The following is a 16,361-nucleotide window of genomic DNA, read 5'->3' as shown; positions in this document are numbered from 1 at the left end:
GATGACCGTATGTTTTGTGGAACCTACTGCTTATTCCGAATCCGTTGCACTCACGGGACGAACTCGATTCCAATAAGAACGAAGCCGGCAACGGTTCGATCCGTAAAAAGATCCGTAAGATGCTTTTTAAGGATCTTCAAATCAATGAACTGAGTTCTTTGATACATTCAACTTCAAGTGGTTTTAGCACATCATTTCCCATTATCACTCACTAAACTGTTCCTGCCTACGTTCGAATATGATTTGGTATCGATCTCATGACGTGAGTCACCAAACAGTTCTGAGTTTTTTCTCTGTGGAATACCTAAATCACTCAAATTTGATTTAACTCGCCTTCCGTGCAGCGCAACTGATATTCGATTCAACAACGTTCTCTTTTTAATTTTCCTCGTCACACACAATTTCCACTATCCCAGTAACCGTAGATACAGTGACAAATTGTTTTATTTTTCCGTGTCAAGCTTAGATAAAATTGTTCCGTAACAAAAAATAAGTGTGACGCCTTTATATGGTGTCCAACAGAACCCATTTCTTTCGGCCATGTTTCATTCTGTGGCGACTTCGACCGATGAGCAGCAGCAAACATTGCCCGAGCACATAAAAGCGAACGATGACGAGCAAACGGAACCGGAGCTGCTCGATCTCGCCATCGTGGGTGCAGGCATCTCCGGTTTAATGGCGGCCCGAACGGTAAGCGACAAGCGTGCCGGCATACAGTTCCGAGTGTTTGAAAAATCTGCCCATCCCGGCGGTTTGCTCGGTGGGCTGAAAACACGCTGGATAACGCGGCACCACTACCACGCGGCCGCCTTGTGCCGCGAGCTTAACATTCCCCTGACCACGGTGTGGCGTCAGTCGGAGGTAAGCGACACGCGGCGCACCCTACAATCGATCGGGCCATTCCGTGAGTTTGAACCGTCAAAGCCGGATGGGTCGGTTTTGGCGTCGATGCGAGAAATGTTGGTCCGTCTCGAAAGTACACGTTTTATGAGTGAGCTCGATTGTCTCTGCACGGTAAAGTTTATACCACGAAATTCGGAGAACATGGATCACTTTCTTTGCAAGAAGCTGCTGTTCGAAGCGTCACGTGGATTTTTTCGTTTCCTCATCAAAATTGGCACCGGGTTCTATCCGTCCGAGCTGACCGTGTCCGACTGTTTGCGGATGCTCCGGTCCATGTCGTCCGCGTCGGATCTGTACGGTATGCTTGCGTTACGGAACGGTCACCTGCAGCCGTTGGGTTCTCCAAACTGGGAAGTACTCATCGAACAGCTCGTTGCCCGTGTCGGGCACGAAAATGTGCATTATTCAACCAACATTGTGCAGGTGGAAATTAGCAGTGAACAGCGGCATGAAATTGTTTCCCTAACCGATTCGACCGGCAAGCGGTGGCGTGCCCGATACGTCATACTGGCCGTATCCTGTTTAGATCTGCTGCAAATTAGCTTCCGGCCCACCCAACCGCTCTACTTCCAGCAGCCCAACAGTCAGCTGGGACTTTGGTCGATGGCCAACTTTACCGTACGCTATCCGGCTCCGTACTGGCGTGATCACGGCTGCACCGGTTGCATCTTCAGCCCCTCCCAGTCCCTAATATGCCACGAATCGGGTCACAATCAATTATCCGGCACCTACTTCGCACCGCTGCGTGGCGTTGTGGACGATACCGAGCGCCATCTCATACGCGACACGGTACTAAGGCTGCTCCGGACGAACTTCAACTGCCGCACGATGCAGAAGCCGCTGGAATGTAGCGTCGAAGTTCACCCGATACCGTTCTACTTCGATGTGTTCCCAACGTTCGAACGGTGCGTCATATTTGCCTCCACCAACGTGAGCTGCTGGTACCGGGGCTTCATCAACGGGTCGATACAGGGTGGTAAGTTCGGCGGCAGATCGAAACTAGGCGGTGTAAAGTTTTCTCATTATTGGAAGTTTTGCAGGAATACGTGCCGCTATTTTGGCGCTGCTGGAGATCCGGCCGCAAACCATCACCTTCCGGGAGGTGACCGATATGCAGTGCATACACTTCAAGTACTTTCAACGCCGATCGGCTGCCGTACGGTTCTGGTACTCGTTGAATCTTGCCAGCGCGTGCCGCTTCCTGCTCGGTACCGGTGCGGTCCTGTTGACCTTAGGAGTTTGCCGCATGCTCTTCAGAGCTGAGTTTTGGACCGAATTGTCTAACGGTGAAGTGTCTGTATAAATATAAATTTTGCGTCTTTACATTGCGTTTCGTCTTAGCTGGGTGGGCTGGCAAAGCAACACTCGTGCTAGATGCTTTAATGTGTTAATTACTGTGCGCAGTGCCATCTTCGTGTCTTGCTCTTGGTTCGTTCGCTTGCCTGCCGTTCGAAACGGAACACGGTATCCCACTTTAAGTGGAACGTTCAAGCACTCAAGCAATTATGCCGGCAACACCAAACTACCACCCACCTGTCACAGCCGGGAGAGCGCAAACAACAACAGGTCTGAAGCGGTCTGCAGCATTCGAAACAAAATCGATTTCAATCGGCAAATGTTAAACGACGAAATTGAAACGTTTCAAGCCGCTAAATTCAGTGATGTAACAAAGGTAGTAAGTAAGGGTGGTTACCCTTACCCTGTGACAATCGCAGCCTGTTCGCACTGGTTGACAGATTGCCGATGTCAATCCCGGAAGCGCCCGGTTGAAGAGGAAATCGATTGGAGGCTCCCATTTTCTATTGGAAATTCCTGTTTTGCTCCGGTCGAAGTGTTGCTCCGATGAACTTTAGACAATATTCTGCAACAGACGAGATGAGGTGTGGTTTGCTACGTACACCCAAACTCAATACGAGAACGTCCTCTAACGATCGGTAATAGTTGCACAGATTGTAGGGTGTCATAGCGTTCGTTCAACTCGAACACTATGCAATTGAAGCCATCCAGGTGCTTAATGACAGCTTGATTGCGTCCACAGTGCAAGCGCAATTGCAGTAGGAGTGTGAGCCATGTCAAGGGTGGGACCATTGCTACTAATACCTTACAGCCAATTTCACCTAATTATGTCACGCTGTAGCTTAAATGGATAGTAGAATGTGGGAAAAACTATTGTGGTGGACATCATTAATACAGGTGAAGAACTTCAGTATTCTGGTTTTGACTTCATCCCTCCTGATTTAAATTTTATGATAATTGAAATGCCTTCTGCAAGAATGTTATTGATGCTTCTGTTTACATAGAAACAAATTCAAGCTCGAAGTCAAATTTTTCCTATTTATCAAACGACGTAGATTGAATTCTCCATTTTTTTCTGCTTATCCGTGTTGAGCCTGTTATATGTGTCAGCATAGCACTCATGGCATCGTTAAGATAGTAACATATCTGCTACTAAGGACTGAAAAGGCTTCACTACAGGACTCAAAACAAATCCTTATTAACAAGTTCAACAATTTATAATGAATAAACTCATATAAACGGTCAAAAAGCTGAACTTAAAAAAGCATTTTAAAAGCTTATCTAGAGGCCAGCCATTAATAAGGTAACGCTGTAAGAGACAATAAATGGTTTTTTAATCAATCCTTAAAGGAAATATGGACACGAGAGTAAAGTACGCATTTCTAATAATCACAACGTCATGTCGTATAAAATCATCGAGTGCCGACTCTGAGAAATCTGTCGGGATCAAAATATTTGTAAACTTTCCAATGGCTGATTCACCGTTCAGCATAGGCATGCAATAAACTTAGGGCGAACATAAACAAAAACAGACACGCTCAGACGAACATATAGTCCATCATAAGCGATGCGCGATCACTTTTACGGCTAATGTTTTCATTGTAGCATAACGTCAACGCAGCATAAGCAGCGCGTGATCGTATCCATCGGAAGAATCAGGAGGAACTACACCGGCTGCGCTTCCGTTCGCGGTTAAATACTGCTCCTGGCGAGTCTGCCTGCCTTGGCAAAATTCGTGTCGCACAGCAAACCTGCGATCCGGGAGAAATTCCCCCCTTGCCTTCCCTCTGGATGTTGAATCCGCACACCAGTAGTGCTCCTCCACTCTGTTCGGAAGTATGGGGGAAATCGTCGCTAGCCGACTTACGAGAAGAATATTTCTTCTGGCAAGTCCAAAAGGTTAACCCGCTTGTCTTGACAATGCTGTCGTCCGGCAAGCCTGAGATCCGGAAAAAGTTTTTCTCTTGCCTTCCGTGCAGTAGGTCTTCCCGCCGGTAACGCCCGTTGTCTCAACGCGTTGTCAGCAGTTACACGGATCTACTGATAGGAACTGGTCCTGGTCGATCCAAGAAATACGCCTATCCGCCCGATTCAAGTCGATCTCAACAATAGCTGAGTATGACGACGCTGTCACTGTAAAATTCATCTTCGTTAAAACAATCCATTTTAAATTATTGGCTAAAATCTGTTTTTAATTAAATAAGTATATAATATAATTAAATTTTTGATATTGAAACGTGACTTCAACAGGAAAAGAAACTCAGTTTTCTAATACCAGTGTCGTTTTATCAGGTTTTTAAGAACAAGTTTTATCCAATGTAATTGAAACAACCATTATCAAAATGTACAACTTGTATTAAGGAACGATCTGAGAATGATATCAAAGTGACTCCAACTTCAAGATCAACCATTATAAACAAAATACCTACAATAATCCTGTGTTGTTTTATTATAGCTTGCTTTCCACCAAAGCTCGATAATAGTTGGCTCAACAACACATATATTTTGCCTCCGATGTAACAATTTTATACCAATTTTTTAAACAGTTTCGATGCGTTATATCAAATGATGTAGTATTGAAACTGAATAAACAGCAAAAACAGTACCTACACGCCTTACTACATTTATTTCACACAGTAAAAATAATAAAAAGACACCACCAATTCCCCAAAAACCCTCGCCGGGAAATTGGCTTGCAAGGGCACGGCAAATGTCTGCCACCGATCAAATATTCAACACATTTGCTACCTAACGAGATTAAAGCACGAATAAAGCAAAGCGATGAGAAAAACAAAAACGAACCACAGTGTCTGCTAAACGAGGGAATGTATATATTGTGTCGTGCTTTGTTTTGCTCTCCGCTACCTAAATACTTCACTTTGCAATTTTGCTTCAATTTCACATTCTATCCTGAAGGGCATTGGTCCTTTTTCGCGGGGTTCCCATAGTCCCATATTTTGATCGCTTTTTTTTGTGTTTCGTTTTTTCTTCATCCACTTTTTTCTCGCAGGGCTGTGTTGCGGTTTTAAGCGTTACGTGGATATTATGTTTAACCTGCTTCGGTATGTTGGTTCTTCCCAAAGGTGAGTAGGAAGCTCAATTTACTGTTTGTAGTTCAATGAAATTTAAATGTACCCGGGAGTGTATGCATCTGTGTTAGGGCTTGTAAAGAATGGTAACAAAAATGGAAGGATATTGTTTGAATTTTTATGTGTTTTAAAGTTAACAAAGCAATTTTAAATTCATATTGTATGGAAAAATTGAAACCTCGGTATAAAAGTAATATCAATGATAGCAAATATGTAATTCGAACAAAGAAACTATAAAAAACCACAATTTTCAATTTAGTCTCCGTGTGAGATCGCTATAGGAACAATCTTTTCCGATTTATTTTACCCTCATTTTAATTAATCTTTCATCAAAATGACAAAAGCTCTCAGCACACATATTGCCTCTAGTTAAGATTTTCTACGGCAAAGTAAAACAATGTTCTTGATCCCGCCCTATGGCGTATCGAGAGCACTGTGCGTACAGCAGGGACACACAGCACTTCCAAGAAAATCCTTCATAAATTGCACAAAGTCCTCTCTACATCCGGATATGCCCGACCAAGGCTGATGACGGTTACCAGTGCACATAAATAAATTATTATAATTAATACCGCACGCTTTCGACCGTCCGATACGACACACTTCACCTTAATACACTGTCGGGCGGGTCTGGCTTAAGTTAAGTTTACAATGTACGCTCCTAGGATTACTGCATTCCAATGAATACACATACGCACACGGTCCCGGATTCCTCGTAAGTTTCGCTCCCCTAAACAACACTCCGCACATGCAGACACACGGACCTTTGCGGGTCCAGAGTCCAGAGCAACGGCAGTTCGAGTGTGATTAACGAATGTGCGCATATAAATTTATCATTATTAGGTTATTACTTCAACAAAACGGGCCTGCTGGCATGCGAGCCGTTCTACAGTAAATCATCCTACCGGATCCTGTCCAGCTGTGCGCTCTACTTTCCCACCACCATGGTGCTGATGTACTGCTACGGATCAAGTTTCCACGCGAATCGATACCGTCTGGCGACACCGAGTGCCGCATCCCTGTCGCTGAACGTGTCGAACAGCTGCGGGAATGGTAGTACCGGCCATGGGCCGCACGCTGCTAGTGCCTCCATGGACGGGATCGGGAGCCGCCGGGACGGGGACCATATCGAGACGCTAGCCGGGACGACGCTGACGGCTAATGGTTCCGGTCTGGAGCACCACTCCTGCGATGGGAACACGCTAACGGGCATCACCGCCATAACACCGATGTCGGTCTCCTTCTCCGAGAAGGTAAGTCTGCCCCGTCTACCGGCATTAACTTTTATGGAATGGAAGATGACGTTTCTTTTTGCCATCGTGCAAGCTATAATGACGTACCGTCGTGTGAGTGTGTGTATGAGCAAGGATTTGAGCCGGATCTGTGTTTCGATTGAAACGATCCTCTATTGAATAATGTCTGGAAAAATAAATCATTTGCATGGCCATGAGCATATCGGTTTATTATCATAAGCTGAAGCTTTTCTTTTCAAGTTGAAGCATTATGCTCATTGTTTCCATTTAGTTTTATGTTTTGTCACATAAGACAAAGATTATTGAATGTTTACTAAAGCTTTTTTTGTTTGCAACTCCATGATATGGTATGTTTTCAAAGATTACAAATGATATAGCGCTCATGAGGATATTTTGGCAGTTCACTACTCGTCCAAATCGCTAAAATTATATGTGTATAGGGACTTTATTTAGGTTCCGACCATTCTTGGGCTAGAACAGACTATACAACTCTGTGGTATCAATAAGTCTTGTAAGCCATTCGATGGCTGACCTAGAAGGTCTTTAAGCCAAGAAGAAGTATTTTGAATTGTTCATTTTGAAATCAGTCCTCTAGTCTGAACATCTTACGGATTGTTTTGCTTCGTACTCAAATAGAGAACTTTATCCTATTTTTTATATTTTTGATTAATTCATCGAATGTCATCTAAAATGTGACACGTGAGATGGTTGAAGACCCTTATAAATGCTTTTAGATAATCGAATAACACATATAAATAACTATTTTCGAATCTCCAAGAAAATGAAAAAGCTTCAGATAGCTCTATGGATTATTTTGTCAATTAAATTCTAAACATCAGAACCATTATATAAACATTGCTTTCGTGGGATGTCCTGCGGCAGGCGGTCGGAAACCTAATCATAGCTTTGCCAACTATAATGTTTTTCTTCAGATCTTTCTTTTGACATGTACAATGAAGAACAACTATAATTTGAGTGCATAGTAATTATATGAGGTCCTCCTTTTATATTTCTTCAGGGAGTTTTATCCAAAAATTTTATCCAAAAAAATCTAATAATCAATTTGAAGTCTCTGCCCATCCTGTGCAGAATTCTCTTTACAGCTTAGACAAATTCTCTTATATGTTGTCTATGATAAAAAGGCGTATGAAAAATAAATTCATTACTGTATTTTAATTTCATGATTTTTTATCTGTAGTTTTAATGGTTGACGGTAGAGATCTGAATTTAGTTTTTGGCGTCACGGAAGCACAGCTTAATACACAATTCTCTTCCAGACCCACAAAAGTAAAATCTTCATGGCCGATAGTCCTGCATTAGGCACCGCCTGAGAAGGTCGCCGCTCTTTGGCAACGGTTAGTTTTCTAACAGTATTTTCGGAATCAGACCCACATTTTATTCCCATTAATCAACCGTTTAAAAAATAGGTCGATGTTATTTGGTTTACACGAGGCATCGCAGATTCTAAGATTCTAGAAAGAAATAATTATAAATATTGTTTGCTCTTACTTTGTGTGCGACAGGTGGTCGTACGTAATAACATCGAGCTTATTTGGCAACTTAACTTTATCCAACTGACTCCAAACTGTTTTTTGTTTAGTTCCTGAGCGATGCTAAGACTACCAAAATACCGGTGCTTGGTCGAGGAACAGAATTTAACACCATTAACAGTGCCAATGGCCAGGTAGGGTAGGCGACAGTAGCGCCGGTCTTCAAACGGCAGGATTGTGGTTCAAATCCCATCTGGACCCTCCACCCGTAGTGAGGAATGACTATCCAACTAGGTGTCATCGGCAAGTCTAATATGCCATTTCGATGGACGGCCTGACCTTTACGGCCTGAATACCAAGTTTAAAGACCAAGCCGGATTTATCCAATAAAAAACAGACTTACTTTGATTAAGGCGAAAATGAAAGCCAGGTGGCAGAAAAACAGTGTCCACCTGGCTTTCATTTTCGCCTTAATCAAAGTAAAAATGTCAACTCTTTCAAATTTTCTCTTCGTTACCTTTCATTGATGACAACTTGTAGCTGACCAAGTAATGGATCAAACAGAAATATTTTTTGTTTGTGTCAAATGGCAGCTTGACCAAGAAGAGTTTTGTATTATTTTACTGAAGTTACTTAACTTTGTTAAATGGTTTAAAAACTGAAATAATAAGGACTCAATAATATAGCAAAATTATTGTTAAAAACTTGTGTAGTTATAGATTTAGAGTACTAATGGGCGCCATTCCGGTTCAATAATCTTCAAGGATACCAAAGTTCCTTGGCTTAACAATTATTACAATTATTTATGAATGCATCATGGACTACACTTTAAAACGAATATGGATGAATAAAATGGGTAACATTTTTTATTATTTTAGTAAAATGGTGCAAATTCACTAGCAAAATGAAATGCTATAAACTATTACGTTTCTATTGTCTTTACACTTTTCAAAGTAAGAATTACTTATCATGAAATGGTTCACTGAATCTTCCTCGTTATCCTGAAAACTCTCTGACAGCAAGTAATCCAATGCGCCAGCATACCGAAAGGACTTATCTTTATTTCATTCCTTTTCAAAAACATCACGCAATGTAAATCATTAAAATATTACATTACACTTAACAAAATAAATGACTTGATAATTGCTTGACACTCGTCACAACCTCGAGCGCCTGGTCCGTCTCTGATACACTTTCATCAGAGCATACATACGAGTGCGGCAAAGTGTTCAGTGATAGTACTAACCAGTAATTAGCAACACCGATGACGCTGATTATTATGCAAATTGTATCTCATTATGCTGTGATGCAAATCAGGTGGTAATCGTGTCTCGCAAGAATCATTGCACAGGAAGCCAACATGTTTTACACCCGCACGGAGGTTATGTTATGGTGGGATGTGGCACAATATTTTCACTACACATTGCTACCGTTAAGAGACAGATTTCAATTAATGACCGTACGCTGAAGCTGCGCGAGTTGGCTTTATTGCGTTGGTTTTATTTTTTCATTTGCCCAGAAATATTGTGCCTCGCTATTTGAACACAAGTATTATCATAAAGCCGCTTGTTGGATGCAACTGTTTGCTCACTTTGATAGCTTAACGATTACTTTACTACCCGGCGCAACAAACCCCTTACTGTAAGCTCATTACGTGCATGTGCACCGATGCACCGAACATCAGCGGCCAACAGGGCTTTAATATGGGCCCCGGTGCGGAAGTACGGCACGCGTTATGTTAATGGCAACGAATGAACTAACAAAATGGTGGTTTAAGCATGCAAACAATCCATTTCGGTACAAATGGGGCAAGTGAGACGAAGAGGGAAGGATGGTAGAACGTGAGGATATGAAATAGTTGTCATTTAATTACTGGACTGTATCTGTTTTACGTTCTAGCAAACGAGGACGGTGTAATTATTGGTGCTAATAGAGCGACCCTTACTCTTAGCCACTGACCTTTAGTTGGAATAATTGGAGATCCAATAAATTTTACTTTTCAAGCATTCCAGTTTCATTAAAGTTCATCACAGAAAGACTTGGAAACTTGCGAGATTTTCGTTTTCACGTAAGAAATCGAAAATATTTTCTCATTCGTCTCATCAAAATGAGCTTGAAATCACAATTTCAACTGCCACAAGGAAATAATTCTTAACTCCATTTGAAGTACCTGTTTCTCTGCGTACTGCTTGGTCGTAATTGAAACCGTACTAATGAATATCGCGTAAATTATACACATGTCAGTGTTGATTGAACCGAGCATGGGGAATGTAGCGAACGACGGGAGCACAAAGTAATTACCACAGGAAATTGTGTAAAGCAATCGGTTGATTTATGCTTTTCCTTTTGGGTCGATAATTTGATTCGAAGATTCAATTAACTTGAGCTTTAAGCTCTTGCGGTGGGTCTTACATTAAATTTGTAAGATCAACACTGAGGGTAGTTGTTTGTGGGCGTATATCATGCGAATGCGTAAATCGTTTTGCAGTGCAATTTGCAATACATCATTGATATCTTTCACAAATGGGAGAAGCAGTGAAGTTGAGAGAAAAAAAGCAAATCAGAGGATTGATTTTATAATTTCATAATGCTTCTCCCGCGTGGTTTCTTAGCAAGTTCACACACAACTTTGGAATCTGACTGAGTACATTTTTATAACGAGGCATTTAGACGTTGAGGATTTGAATACCGATTGATCTGATCACTCGTACACGGGTACCAAGATACTATTCAGAAAACCAAGTCAAGAAAGCCAGAGTTCCTGATTCCTAATCTAACTCTATCTCATTTGGCATCTTTTTTTTTCTTTCATTTACTTCATTTTGCTCGTAACTTGATAATACGGTGTACGATTAAATTCGATACATGGTCCTGCCGTGCGAAGACTTACACCGCTACTGTCTTGTTACCAGATCGCACAATTGCGAACGGCCACCCATTTTAAAACTATCAGCCCATAACTCTCATCAATAGCTTCTTACACAATGTCTATTATCAAAATTTGGACAATCTTACATCTGCATGTCTGTCCAAGACAAGAGAAAGAGGAATTCCCCTAATTCCACAAATGTTTTTGACGGTGTGTTGCTTAGAATAAATGTGTTACATTCCATTGGTAAATTAAACACTTTTGCTTTACTATAAATTCTCCTAATTTTTTTTGTATCTCTACTATTCATATTACCTAGGCTTCAGATATTGTTCTCATTGAACGTGTTATTCTTTATATTTTCATTTCAATTCCATACAACAGAAGTTTCAGTTGCAAATGATGGGCTATCACGTAGAGATTACCTTGGACTCAACTGATAAACAATTGGTACCAGCAAAATGTAGCCAACTTTGAAAAGGTCCCTCCTTCCATAAGAAATTATTTCAGATTTTATGCACGCATGGCATTTTGCATCTTTCAAGAATATTAAAGTTGAAGCAATGGACGAAAATGCACGTAGAAATACTGTATTTTAAAATTATTTAACGAATTCTATGTGTATCCAACTCTAGGTTTTCTACAAGTATTAAAAACTTTTTTTATTATATTTTTTATCGTTATAAAAATATATGGGAGAGCTTCGAAAAACCACGGAATACCCTGTAACAAGAATTCATGAAAGATTTAATTTTACTGAACACAATTTAATAAATTTTTTCTCATACTTTTGGCTTAATGTCCTTCTATGGCACGCCTTCTATTACTAGACTTGACAACGTAGTTGGAAAGTCGCAGCACGCACTATGGAGGATCGGTCCAAACGGGACTTAATGCCCTGTCCTGTCATTTAAAAAATCTGCTCCGCTGTCGTATCCACCACTGCACCACCTCATTAGTGTTTAATGAACTAAACAAAATCAAAAAATAATATTCATCGTTCCCTATGCTCTTATTATATTCCTCACGTATTTTATCGCTTTACTAGATTTTTGATTTAGCAGTGAAACAGATAGTAGTCAACGATAATATATTAAAATTAATGTATACTTTTAATTGATGATTATTTATTTATTTATTTCCATTGCTTATTACGGTCCAGTGCCGTATTGTCAACACCACTTGTGTTGAGTATATTTTCACATATTTATAAGGCATTTCCTCCTTATTCTTTGCCTTATCCCGGGCATACTCGGTTGTGGATGGTTGTGGTGATGATGTTGATGAAGATGTATTGGTGGATGTTGTGAGTTTTAGTGGTCCGGGACTATTGTTGTGGCTATTGTAATGATGGTGGTTGGTTGCATCCGAATTCCGGCTATTGTGGTGTTATGGCTGTTCTATTGTCGACCGTTTTGCTATGGTCTGGACTGCTACAATCAAACAAATATTGTTAAGACAGAACATTTATTTGTCTGCGTACAGTGTTCTCCAGTGCAGTCCAGCAATGACATTCCAAGCTCACTCTAGTCAACGTCTAATCAAAGGATGATCGACAAGCTCTATCCCGCAGCACCGAAAGCAATTTCACTACTCTCGAGACTGAATCCGCCAACCACCCCGAGCCCGACGCCAAAGTTGTCAAACTCAATGTGTCAAAGCTGGATTGGGGTGGAGATCACTGCACTTGAACTTGAACTTGAACAACGCATGTGCTGTTGCCCAGTCATCGGAACACCCGTGGCACTACAAGAAATACACTTAAAACATAGACAACACAACATTTAGCAAAAAGGAATGGGAAAATACGAATAAGGATTGGAAGGATACTAGGGATGTGGAATCATAGGACAAGACCGTTGTCTCTGGTATCATCGGAAGATGATCCTCATGTAGTGGAGGTCACAGGTGGCCAACACTTCTCTAATTTCTGTACCCGGTCGTCTGCCGATATTCTCGACTGCGCTCAACAAGGAGGGTCTTGCGGCTTCAAATTCCACGCAGGACCACAGAAGGTGATCCACGTCCTGGAATCTGTCACCGCAGCCACACACTTTTGTCTGAGCCAGAGTTATAGATGAGCTGTAGATGAGCATTCAACGCAAAATGATTCGACATCAGTCGAGACATCATCCTTATGAACGCCCGGTCTACAGAGAGCCCATAGAACCAAGGCGTCAGGGACACTTGCGGAGAGATCGAGTAAAGTAATCGCCCGGGTTCATCCGACTCCCACATGCTCTGCCATTTAATTGATGTTTAGTTAAGTTTTTAATTTGTAATTTTTATCTAAGTTTTTGATCAATAATAATGAAACTTATCTATACGGCCTGGGCATTCTAAAAACATTGCACATAAATTTTTTGATACAGAGCTATTATAACGTTGCTTTTTATCTATTCACGCATGACGATCTGGCCGTATTGCTTGTTATAACGATTGATTTGTATTGATACCATCGTTATTGAAACAAACAAACCTCAGTTATGCATACAGTGGTGATTATTTCCAGTTACTCATAAATGCCATACGTTTCCTGTGATGGATGAGCACCAACATATATAAAATGATACTCATTGAAGTGTTTTACATGAAACCAATTGTCGAAATCCCCCTCATTAATTGACGAGCAATTACATTATTACCAATATCTCGCAACCTCCCATCTCGCTACTTTCCCTTCGTTATGGATATTATTGAAAAAGCAGAAGGGGAAAAAACACCACCGAGACAAAGAATCGATAGGCACTCTTCCGGTTCATGTACTCATAATGGTTTTCAATATATTTTATGATACCTTTCACACCGTAAGCGTACCGTTTGCCGGGTGGCTATAAATTTATTAACTTACAAACGGCCCCAGCTTCAATCTCTTAATTTTCTTCCGCACTCACAGTCGGTTGGTTTGTTGTAATTTTTTTTTCTTTTGCGGGGGTTTTGTGCTTTTGCAATTGCAGAGATCGTTCGAGTCTTCTGCCTACAACGTACACATAGCACAGAAAGCGCAAAGAACGCTTAAATATTCAAAGGCCGCAAATTTATTCATCTGCGACACAATCATAATGCACGAACGTACGTTGCGTACCGTTCACCGGCATTGCTTCCTTCGGCTTGGCAGAACTCGGTCACTTCTGGTTCTTCAAGCAGTGGGCTGTGTGACAAACTTCACCCAAATTTAGCCCACTTTGTTCTCGGCATTGATCGGTACACAGCGTTCTGCTTTCGGTCGGACGATCTCTTCACTCTTCACCTATTTGATTTTTTTGCTGGTTACGCTGGTTGTGTTTCGATCCGGTTCTCCTGTACTAAAGTGCTCCAAAAGGCGACAGTCCACCGTGAAGGAAGAACTCTAGAAATCGTTTTGTACGACCGACAGAGTCAGCTAGTAAATTCTCCAATGCTTTGGTACGGGAAATTGTATTTGGAAAAAAAAACTTTTCTAAACTCGTAGGGATGCGTACGATCGGTTGAGCAGCTCGGGACGAACAGTGAAAAAAAAACAGTCTTAATGGCTTTTGAATATTGCTTCCACCGGCACTGACCACCTTCTCACTTATGATGCTCTTTGCGCTTTCGACAAAATCATCTGGCGTTGCTTTTTGCTGGCCGGAAGATCGGGCAAGGCATGTCTGCGGTAGGCTTCAGAAGCCATTCGCAAACGCACTGAGAACGGCATGTGAGTAAACTAAGAACTGGCAACCAGTTTCAGTGGCAATCTGTTTTTTGCTCTATCATTTCTTTAGCCCTGTCACGCACTAACGGTTCAGTGTGGTATGTACGTGTGTGTGTGGGAACAGACCTTACCGAGCACCAGGCGTCTCCATATTCTGTTCCAACTCCCTTAAGGTTGCTCACAATAACGGCGATGGTGTGAATGGAAAGCTTGAACTGTGTAGTACCGGAAGCACGAAAGATACTCGTCTACGACGAAATTCTTCAATAGCGTTCGAGGAAACGGCCACACGCAATAATCGACTTTTGATTACTGTGCCTGGGCTGTAGCCGGATAGTTTGTTCGGATAGGAAAGCCATGTCATCGCTTCTATGGTAGTTGAATCTAGACATACATTGTCTTTTGAGTTTTCACTTTTTAGTACATGACTTTAAGCTGTTTTCTCCGGAAAGAAACGGTGGAATTTCAACCATTCGATGCACTTTTTCGATATAAGTTTTAACAACAGCTGATGCGATCGATATTTCCTATATATGAAAGCTTTAAATTAATTGTTGCTAATTCTCGTTTCGAAAAACGTTATGTGCAAAAATATTTCCAGGCAATTTCAGGAAGTAATAAAGCTACCTTTGCTGCTCCTGTAGGTGGCTGGTCAGACAGGCCAGCACTCCTAATCGTTCGTACTAGCTGGCATTCCTTTTTGAATGAGAAATTGAATGTTAGGAATTTCATAATTAGTTTCGGAAATATATTGAAAGGTCAGAAGTACGGTATGGTACACTGACGTCTGGAAACGGTTCAACTCTTAAATTGTATTCAACTTACAAAGCAAGGAACGAACATGCCACCTAGAAAAACCAGTTGATATTGACTTATGTATGTCGTTTTTGGAAACTTTAAGTTAGAACCAATTCAGTTATGCAACTTGATATATTTTTGAGAAACTTTTAAAATTCAAATACTTAACCCTATTGTCAATAACTGAATTCGTGGGTAAGTTTTGTACTCTCTTGATAGGGAGCCACATAGCCGTACATTGTAAAGCTTGTATCTCTTGATCTACTCATCATATTTGCTTGAAATTTTCTAGAAAGCTGAGGCTATTCCTTCCTGATGAGTAACATTTAGATGAGAATTTCCAAAATTGTTTTTATTTTTATTAAAAGCTTGAAACTCCTTACATCTACGATAGCCAATTGATCTTCAAACACAGTTTGTCTTTGATTATTTGCAATCTTTATGCGTCTTCTGTAAGGATTTTGCTACTTATGTAGATTTAATTTTTCATATTAAATAAAATGATATGACTTCAAATATCTTACATTTATAATATTATATAAAATATTTGGCTTCTACTCAAGCTTTACACTTTAGCTTTAATACTTAATAACACATTTCTTGGTGGCCAATCTGTTTTGCTTGTTGGAGCTGAATGGCTTATTTTGTTAGCGAGAGCCTATTTTAGAATGGAATCGATGGAATCAATCGGCACACTGATACGAACAAACACATATTTTGCCAGTCTTCACTTACAAGTGCTGGAGTAATTGATGTGATTGTTCATAACTGTATAATAAGCCTTTGATTTAAATTATTTCGAACCAGAAAAACTTTTTGAATAATCATCCGACACTAATTCATCTACATTTTTTATTGACCATAAATAACAGTTGCCTGTTTTTATGCCCAAACAGTGAAATTTGTTTGATGATGCATATTAACTGAATTATTTGCTTTTTAACATGAGATGAGCTCAACTAGAAATACTGTAGGCGCATGATACGTCAC

The 16,361-nt window shown here is 40.8% G+C and overlaps 5 protein-coding genes across 7 annotated transcripts in view; all 5 read left to right on the top strand.

Moving 5' to 3' along the window:
• Positions 1-16,361, top strand: part of LOC126556137 (GDP-fucose protein O-fucosyltransferase 1) — a 452,711-nt gene that overhangs the window by 47,112 nt on the left and 389,238 nt on the right. The window lies entirely within an intron of this gene.
• Positions 1-16,361, top strand: part of LOC126556377 (uncharacterized) — a 306,838-nt gene that overhangs the window by 84,317 nt on the left and 206,160 nt on the right. The gene's annotated exons all lie outside the window — the stretch shown is intronic.
• Positions 1-16,361, top strand: part of LOC126556033 (fatty-acid amide hydrolase 2) — a 526,247-nt gene that overhangs the window by 316,777 nt on the left and 193,109 nt on the right. The window lies entirely within an intron of this gene.
• The window catches only part of LOC126556028 (5-hydroxytryptamine receptor 1A), an 83,994-nt gene that overhangs the window by 58,143 nt on the left and 9,490 nt on the right, over positions 1-16,361 (top strand). The window contains exons 4-5 of the mRNA XM_050211190.1: positions 5,210-5,282; positions 6,132-6,541. Coding sequence (XP_050067147.1) covers positions 5,210-5,282; positions 6,132-6,541 — 483 coding nt within the window. The remainder of the gene's footprint in view (positions 1-5,209; positions 5,283-6,131; positions 6,542-16,361) is intronic.
• On the top strand, positions 541-2,206 carry LOC126556064 (putative flavin-containing monoamine oxidase AofH). The gene is made up of 2 exons (XM_050211261.1): positions 541-1,879; positions 1,944-2,206. The coding sequence occupies exons 1-2, from the start codon at positions 541-543 to the stop codon at positions 2,204-2,206; spliced, it is 1,602 nt and encodes a 533-aa protein (XP_050067218.1).

Source organism: Anopheles maculipalpis, chromosome 2RL, assembly GCF_943734695.1.
Source record: "Anopheles maculipalpis chromosome 2RL, idAnoMacuDA_375_x, whole genome shotgun sequence".
Taxonomy (NCBI): domain Eukaryota; kingdom Metazoa; phylum Arthropoda; class Insecta; order Diptera; family Culicidae; genus Anopheles; species Anopheles maculipalpis.
This window is presented reverse-complemented; position numbering and strand designations above follow the sequence as displayed.

What these genes read in the sequence shown, in the direction of transcription:
- LOC126556064 (XM_050211261.1), top strand. Translation starts at nt 541, where the DNA reads ATGTTTCATTCTGTGGCGACTTCGACCGATGAGCAGCAGCAAACATTG. An exon ending in CAACGGGTCGATACAGGGTG is followed by an intron (nt 1,880 to 1,943) that starts GTAAGTTCGGCG and finishes GAAGTTTTGCAG; the next exon opens with GAATACGTGCCGCTATTTTG.